General features: G+C 41.9%; 1 protein-coding gene across 1 annotated transcript; it reads left to right on the top strand.

Moving 5' to 3' along the window:
• The first annotated feature begins 3,048 nt into the window (after nucleotides 1-3,048).
• On the top strand, nucleotides 3,049-5,492 carry LOC107110376 (protocadherin gamma-A12-like). The gene is given in 2 exon segments (XM_015411152.1): nucleotides 3,049-3,862; nucleotides 3,865-5,492. Coding segments are annotated over 2 exon segments (2,442 nt in total).
• The last annotated feature ends 3,694 nt before the right edge of the window (nucleotides 5,493-9,186 follow it).

Below are 9,186 nucleotides of genomic sequence, written 5' to 3'. Positions count from 1 at the left end.
GCGACTGAACAACAACAACAAAGAGACAGGGTGTGTTCAGATGGGCAGCTAGTCCTGCCATTATCCCGGCTCTAATTTGATCCTGATTTTTTAAATCCATCATTGCACGACCAGACAGCCCCTTGTGAATTGTCTTACTGTGCGCTGCCTCCACTGTGAATTGTCCAGACAGCATCCACTGAAGGAGGCATGCACAGTGAGGTTTTTTTAAGGAAGTTTGTGCAAGCACAATTGCGTCCTTGTTTCTCCGCGCATGCGCTTAATAGAGTTTTTTTTAAGATGGCGACCGTTCAGGATGGTCTGACGTCAGACCATCCTGAACGGGCGCCATTTTTTAATTGCGCGCTGTAACAATCAGACGGGGGAAAGTCTGTGAATGGCCCGTCAGGAACTGAAAACTCCAGTTTACTTTTTTTAATACGGCTCCAAAGCGTGGCAAAACAGGATGCTCACGGATGAGGTACGTTTCCCAGATGTTGCTGTCTGGAAATTACATTTAAATCCACCAGGCACTCGTGCATGGTGCAGATCTAAAGAGCCGTCTGAATGCACCCACAGTAAACCAAAGCATATGATAGAATCGTGAAATCGGGAGTAGTCAAAATCATGCTGAAATCATGATTTATCATTACCACCTTCTGATCTAGTGGATCATTAAGAGGAAGGAATTCTAAATCTCTGGCAATTCTGACATAATTTACTGTTTGAAAAGTTCGCTGTTTGCTGGCCACTAATAAATCAACCTGATTTTGTTTAAATGCTGGTAGGAAAATATTTTAGTAATTGGTCAAGCATCTTACTATGCATTGAAATAAGTCAGTGGTAGGGTTCTTTGATTATGAATATTAATTTGGGTATTCTTGAACAACTGAATTTTGTGGTGTTGTGGTAGTGGGTCCCTATTGGGGAGAAAGGTGTGGTAGAAATGAAGTAAATAAATAAGTATAATGCCAAGCCTACTAGGGATAAAGTTTAATTTTTCAGTATGGCATATTGAGTTATTGTTTTCTTTTCCTATGCTTTTTTTTCCTTTGCTTGTTTTGTACATTTCTCATCCATTCATCCCTGTGGCTACATAAGCATCCTCTCCGCATACTGCTAGACATTTGGTTTTCTGCTTTGTTCACTGACTCATTTCTAATTCTTTATTAAAATTTGAAATGAAATAATTTTGGGTTTCTTCAGAACTACCTGATTTGTGTGTTTCTTGGAAGGTATAAAGAAGGACATGGTTCTTTATGTGCCCAAGAGTGTGTGATTTGATTTTAGCCTGCCAGGTGGTGAAAAAGTGAGAGGTATACTTTACTTTCTTGCTATATTTAATTTAGCATGTATGTTTTTGTTTTGTTTTCTCTGTGTAAGTTTTGTTACTTAACATTATGCATTTTGCCCTGATTTGTTCAAAACTTATGTACTACTAGTAAGTCCCTCCTGGGTACTACACTACATAACCTTGCCTGATTCACATGACAGCCTGTTTTCTGTGAGCAGATCCAGACAGGTGGGATAACATTTAAATGATGTAAGCATTTGCACCATATTCCATCTGTTTACAGGATCAGTGAAAAACGGTGCCTCTTCATTACACAGTTATTTTAGTACAACAATAATCAGAAATACTTATGACATAATTTTGACATGAATCAAGTGTTCATCCCAAAAAGACACAAGTATTTTATAATGGGAGGTATGAAACCAGAAAAATGTCTACTTCTGCTTCATTGACTATGCTAAAGCCTTTGACTGTGTGGATCACAACAAACTATGGCAGGTCCTTAAAGAGATGGGAGTACCAGACCACCTCACATGTCTCTTGAGAAACCTGTATAAGGGCCAAGAAGCGACAGTTAGAACCGGATATGGAACAACTGATTGGTTCAGCATAGGAAAAGGAGTACGACAAGGATGTATATTGTCACCTTGCTTATTTAATATATATGCAGAGTACATCATGCGAAATGCTGGCCTGGATGAATCACAGGCGGGAATTAAGATTGCTGTGGAAAAGATCAACAACCTCAGATATGCAGATGATACCACTCTAATGGCTGAAAGTGAAGAGGACCTAAAGAGCCTCTTGCTCAGAGTAAAAGAGGAGAGCGCAAAAGTGGGCTTGAAGCTCAACATCAAAAAAACTAAGATCATGGCATCCGGCCCCATCACTCCTTGGCAAATAGAAGGGGAAGTCGTGGAAGTAGTGACAGACTTCACGTTCCTGGGATCCCAGATCACCGCAGACTGTGACTGCAGCCATGAAATTAAAAGACGCCTGCTCCTTGGGAGGAAAGCGATGGCGAACCTAAACAGCATGATAAAAAGTAGAGATCACCCTGCCAACAAAAGTCCGCATGGTCAAAGCAATGGTATTCCCAGTAGTCATGTATGGCTGCGAGAGTTGGACTATAAGGAAGGCCGAGCGCCGAAGAATAGATTCTTTTGAACTATGGTGCTGGAGAAGACTCTTGAGAGTCCCTTGGACTGCAAAAAGATCAAATCAGTCAATCCTAAAAGAAATCAACCCTGACTGTTCCCTGGAAGGCCAGATAATGAAACTGAAGCTCAAATACTTTGGCCACCAAATGAGAAGGGAGCACTCCCTGGAGAAGACCCTGATGCTGGGAAAGATTGAAGGTCAAAGAAGATGGGGACGGCAAAGGATGAGATGGTTAGACAGTGTCATCGATGCAACGAATATAAAATTGAGCCAACTTCAGAGGACGGCGGAAGACAGGAGGGCCTGGCGGGAGATGATCCATGGGGTCGCGAAGAGTTGGACTCGACTGTGCGACTGAACAACAACAACAACAAATGAAACTAGAATTTTGATTAAAAGTGTCTGCAGTACTTGGTTTATCCTCTGGGTGCCGCTGTTCACCCATGTTCAGAGATGCATCCAGTCTTGCCTTGCTGTTCAAATACAAAAACAGACAGATCAGATTTTCACTGACTGATCCGGCATGAAACCAAAGAGAGACAATCTGCAGCAGAATATTTGCAGGCATTCTTGGTAACGTACGGCTGAAGATAAAATCCAAATGCCTTTGTGAAATGGGGAAGATGAGCACGGGAAAAAGATCCCAGCATTCAGCCAGAAGAGGCTTGATTTTCTTCATGATGATTACAATATTGGAGGTTTCTGGACAGATTCAGTACTCAATTCCTGAAGAAATGCAGAAAGAATCATTGGTGGGGGATATTGCAGTAGACCTGGGAATGGACATGAAGGAAACAGGCAACAAAGTCCGCATTGGTTGTGGAGGTAGGATCCAATATTTTGCTTGGAATTATGAAACTGGCCGTTTATACACTGCAGAAAGAATAGACAGAGAGGAGATCTGTGGCAGAACACAGAAGTGTCTGTTGAAGTGTGATGTGATTGTTGAAAATAAAATGAAAGTGTATGCAGTCGAAGTGGAAATTACAGATATAAATGATAATGCTCCCCACTTCCCACCCGGAGAACAAGAACTGACTATCAGTGAGACTTCTGCTCCAGGATCTCGATTCCCCCTGCCTGAAGCTCAAGATCCAGACCTAGGCATAAATTCTATACAGAACTACCAGCTCATTGGCAGTAGCCATTTTGCTTTGGCTGTTCAAATGGGAGAAAATGGTGCCAGACATGCAGAGCTGGTTTTGGAAAGCTCTCTGGACAGGGAGGAGCAGTCAGAGTATGAGCTAATCCTTATAGCATCTGATGGGGGCGATCCAATCCGATCTGGAACCGCTCAAATTCAAGTCAGTGTTCTAGATGCAAACGACAATGCTCCAATTTTCAGTCAATCTGTCTATCAAGTGAGTGTCAAAGAGAATTTCCAGACAGGATCCACAGTCTGCACAGTAACCGCCACTGATAAGGATGAAGAATTAACAAAGAGTTAAATTATTCCTTCAAAAAAATTGGAGAGACTGCTTCACAAATGTTCGTCCTAAATTCCACTACAGGTGAAATAACATTAGCAGGGATCCTTGACTATGAGGAATTGCCTCTTTATGAATTTGAGGTACAAGCAAAGGATGGAGGAGGGTTGTTTGACAGAGCCAAAGTACTGATAACAGTTACTGATGTGAATGACAACATACCCCAGATAGAAGTAACTTCACAAGTCAACTCAGTGTCTGAGGATTCACCAGCAGGGACAGTCATCGCCCTTTTAAAGATACACGATCAAGATTCTGGAACCAATGGGAAAGTCTCTTGTTCCATTGACACCAACCTGCCTTTTCAGCTGGAGAAAACTTACAATAATTACTACAGTCTGGTGACAGAGAGCGCTCTGGACAGGGAGCATATGCCGTTTTACAATATCATCATTGGCGTCACTGATCATGGGATGCCTCCACTTTCAACCAGCTGCACACTCTTACTCCAGATTTTAGACACAAATGACAATCCTCCCCTCTTTACAGAAACAACCTATGCCTGCTACCTGATGGAGAACAACCCAAGAGGATCGTCTGTTTTCTCACTCAAGGCAGATGATCCAGATTGGGAGGAGAACTCCAGAATAACTTATTCCATCATAGAAAGTCAGATGGATGACTCCTTCTCCTCCTCCTATCTCTCCATTAATTCTGAGACTGGGGTAGTCTATGCCCTGCATTCCTTCGATTATGAAGACTTGGTGGAGATACATTTCCAGGTCAAGGCTCGGGATGGAGGCTCCCCACCACTCAGCTCCAATATCTCAGTGACTCTCTTTATTTTAGATCAGAATGACAATGCCCCCCAGATCTTGTACCCTTCTGTCCCCATCGATGGCTCCACTGGAGTAGAGTTGGCCCCCCACTCTTCTGAGCCTGGCTACCTGGTCACTAAGGTGGTGGCAGTGGATGCAGACTCTGGCCAGAATGGATGGCTCTCCTATCAGCTACTCAAGGCCACAGAGCCAGGGCTCTTCTCCATAGGACTCCACACTGGGGAGATCAGGACGGCCCGTTTCCTTCTGGACAAGGATGCTCTCAAGCAAAGCCTGGTGGTTTTAGTGAAGGACAATGGGCAGCCCCCTCTGTCTGCCTCAGTCACAGTCACTGTGGTGCTGGCCGACAGCATCCCTGAAAGCCTCTCTGATATTAGCAGCATCCCAGCTCCTGCAGACCCCCAGTCGGACCTCACCTTCTACCTGGTGGTTGCTGTGGCTTTTGTCTCCTGCTTGTTTTTCACCTTCCTCCTTGTTTTACTGGCACTCAGACTTCACAAATGGAGGAATTCTCAGTTATGTGATTCTGCAAGCATGAATTTCAGTGGCGTCCCAGTTTCACAGTTTGTGGGTATTGATGGAGTCCGAGCATTTCTTCACTCTTATTGCCAAGAAATTTCACTCACCGCAGACTCTAGGAAAACCAAATGCACATTTCCCAATGCAGATAATTCCAATGCACTAACTGATCAACAGATAGAGGATCCCATCCTCATTGTGGAAGACATTGGTACTGGGAATCAGGCCTTTGTCCAGGTAAGCGAAGAATATGTGATTTATGTGTTGCATTAAGCTCTTAATTTCTTCATGTCCAGGCTGGTTTTTTTTTAATTTCTAGTATGTTTATCAGCAGATGTGCCAAAATATTTTTAAATAGATTCAGTTAACATACATTCAATGTTCTTTAATACTATATGGAAATAGCATCATTGTTATTGTAGAAAGTGCAACATCTAAGCGATCAGTGGTGAGGAAGCATAATGCAGGACCCCGAAGGTAGTTGGTACTGCGTTATGGCAGCTTCCCCAAGATGGGACTCCTTTCAGAGGCTGTGTTCAAACATATTGCCACTCCATCCCACCTTTCACTGAGTTGGGGGAAGGGGCAGGTTTTGGAGGTGTCCCCATGCATGGGGAGGTGTTTATCTGTTCCAATGCTGGGCATGTAGGAGTGTCACTACTGGGGGGCAGGGAGGGAGGGCTTAAATGGTCCACCAGGGCCACCCTCGATCTTTCATCATGCAGCAAAAGGTTATGTCAAGCATACTTGGCCCTTGGGCAGGGATTTAGAAGAAATATTCATTTGCTCATTTTTTTCTAGCTATTAGTTTTTTTTATTTATCATTTTTTGAAATTTTACAAATTATAATGCAAGTCAATATAGATGTTATGCAATAATTATTACACAGCAAAACTATTAAATAGATATAATAAAAATTGCAGAATAATATAAAACTACTTAAAACTATACTACACAAACTAACATAATCAACAATACCTAAACAATTGAAACTTTCCATTGTCAGTCACTACAATATACCACCCAATACACCAGCCATGAACTATACAGATCACCCACTGGGGAAACACAAAACAGAAATTAAGGATTTCAGCAAAGTCAGAGCCAGACAACATGCGATTCATATTTAGTCACCTCATTAGTGATTTTTTTCCATCAGGTATATATTGCATAACTTACGGTGCCACAAGCCCATCGTAGGCACCTCCACTCTTTTCCAAACTGTAGCTGTAGCTGTTTTTGCTGCTATTAAAAGCAAGGCAATCAGTTTTTACCAGACCTTTGGAATTGATTCTTCTGGCCACAAGTTTATAAACAATGTTTCCAGCGCCATAGGTACAGTTACTCCATTAATTATATACTCCTTTTTTGCCCATTTTTTAAACTGAAAACATAACCAATTAATATTGTATTTCTGTTTACTGTCTTTAACTTAAACAATTCTCCTTTACTCCATTTTATTGAAACAATAACACTGTCAGGTACTTTAGCCTGAGAAATTATGAGGACTAAAGTTACCTTGTGAACCATGATTTTGTGTGGATTTTAAACTGAATGTTGACCCAGACATAGCAAAGTCTATCGGATATCAGATAGAAGAACAGAATAAATGATAAATTAGAGTGATGACCAATAAGAACCACAGCCATCAGCCATAGGATCTGGGCACACACTGTGCTGAATAATAACCACTTCACTCCATTCTCCTTTCAAAGACTATGTCTAAGCGCATATCTCCAGATTACAAAAAAAAAAAAAGCCGCGCCTTACACCCGTGCATCCGGGCCAACGGTGTGAATGCTCCCTTGCGCCTCCTCCTGGTATGCTCCCGCATCAGTCGCTGCAGTGTGAACGGGAAAAACCGGAACAGTTTGTTCAGGCTCTTTTTTTGCCACTACTCCCTCCTGCTTCACACTGCCAGTCTGAACTCGGCCACAGTTACCCTTTACAATTATTTATTGTATTCAGATAAATGTTTTGTTCTAATGGTGGTTCATCTGATTAGCTTCTGTAAATTTTATCTGAACCCCCTCATGCACATAAGGTTGCAAAACTATTATGCTAAAAAAAACTTTAGGGTCCCCCCCCCCCCGCATTGTCATTGGATTGTGCTATTGCAGGCAAACCCAGGCCAAGCTTCCATTGTTCCTGGCTAAATGTTTCTCTTTCTCCCTCTCATGATAAGGTGGACAAGAGCTATGTCTTGGGGGTTGGACTAGATGATCCCAGAGGTCCTTTCCAACTCTATGATTCTAGGCCTTCTTCCTTCCCCAAAACTGAAACCGACTAGAAGTACATTTCATTTCCACTAGAATCCAGTCCAGTCCAAGCACCAGGTCATTGCTGGGAGTGGGAGGGATGGTGTAGGTAGGTATTATAGTCAGTTCAGGCAGAGAGGTGGAGGAAGAGGCCAGAGGACCGGGGATTTCAGCACACTGGGAATGAGACTGAAATAAGTAATAGCGATAATTTATTTTATTTTTTTATTTAAAGTTTTTCTTTTTATTTTGTCATAACATAAGTTACATAAGAATCATGTACAATAACAGTAACATCGATCCATTAATAAAGTGTGTAACATCAAAAGTCTGAAAAATTACAGTAATTTGTATCACAGTTAAAAAATATACATTCCACTCTGATCTCATAAGTACTACTCTTATTTCGCTATCCTTTTTTCCTATAGATATTTGCCTAGTGTTTTTATCACTAATTTGTACAAGATGTATAAAACAGAAAGTACAGTATAAGTTCGTTTTCAGTATCACAAAAACATTTACATCCATCTCTGAAAATGCTGCCAGGAAGAGGGCAAGAAATCTTCTGAGGCTAAGAATTCTAAACTAGGGTTCCATTTTTCCATTATAGGTTTGTCTACTGGTTTATGTGCTGTCTTATTTAATTTGTTAGTCATAGAGTCCATGAGGAATTGAGCCCACATCTTTTGATACCATAACCTTATTGTGGGGGGATTTGGATCTTTCCAACAAGTAGGAATCGCTGTGCGAGCTGCATAAATCATGGCATCCAAGGTCTGCTTGTGAATATGTTTTTCGATGTACAATGGCCAATGTTTAAGAAAGAGATTTTCAGGATTCAATGGAATTTCAATCCCTATGGTTTCACATACCAATTGTTGTATTTCATCCCAAAATTTTGCTATCTTTTCACATTCCCACCAACAGTGAGCAAATGTGCCTATCTTGTCAAAGTTTTTCCAGCATTTAAGAGAAATCGTTGGTTGTATGTGAGAGAGACGTTGAGGGGTCAGATACCATCTCGTTAAAATGTTAAAATCCTGTAATTCTAACGGAATAGAACATGGGTATGGATGTCTTGTCTCCCATACTTCCCTCCAAAAGTTCTGGTCTAGTTCATTCTTGCAGTCCTTTTGCCAAAGTTTTTGGTAGGGAAGTATTTTCGGAGCATTGGCAGTATTCAATAGATGGTATGTCGCAGATATCAGATAGCTATAATTTATGTAGAATTATTTCCTTCATTTTTTACATAAAATATTTTACAAAGCTATTTTTGTTTAGATTGTTTTAAATCTAATGAAGAGCCACTTCACTCAGTTTTCAAACTTCTGTTTTCAAGAACTACTCGACTTTTACTTATGGATTACGTAAGGACCAGCCTACCTGAGGGACCACCTTTCCCCGCATGTTCCCCAGAGAGCACTGCGATCAGGATCCCAAAACTGCCTGGACCTCCCTGGCCCAAAGGAAGTCAGGTTGATGGCAGCTAGGACCAGGGCTTTCTCGTTCGTAGCTCCGTCCTATTGGAACGAGCTTCCTGCCGAGATCGGGGTCCTGTGGGACCTTTCACAGTTCTGCAGGGCCGTGAAAACAGAGCTTTTTAGGCAGGCATTCCGTTAGGAGTGGCGTCTTACCAGCAGCGCCCTGAGTGAACTCAGACCCAGCATGACCTAGCGCGGTGGCACCGCTGAATGTGTCCTTAAACTGCA

This window comes from Gekko japonicus, unplaced genomic scaffold, assembly GCF_001447785.1.
Source record: "Gekko japonicus isolate JY-2015 unplaced genomic scaffold, Gekko_japonicus_V1.1 scaffold834, whole genome shotgun sequence".
NCBI classification, from domain to species: domain Eukaryota; kingdom Metazoa; phylum Chordata; class Lepidosauria; order Squamata; family Gekkonidae; genus Gekko; species Gekko japonicus.
The sequence above is the reverse complement of the archived record's forward strand: the minus strand, read 5'-3'. Positions and strand labels throughout refer to the sequence as shown.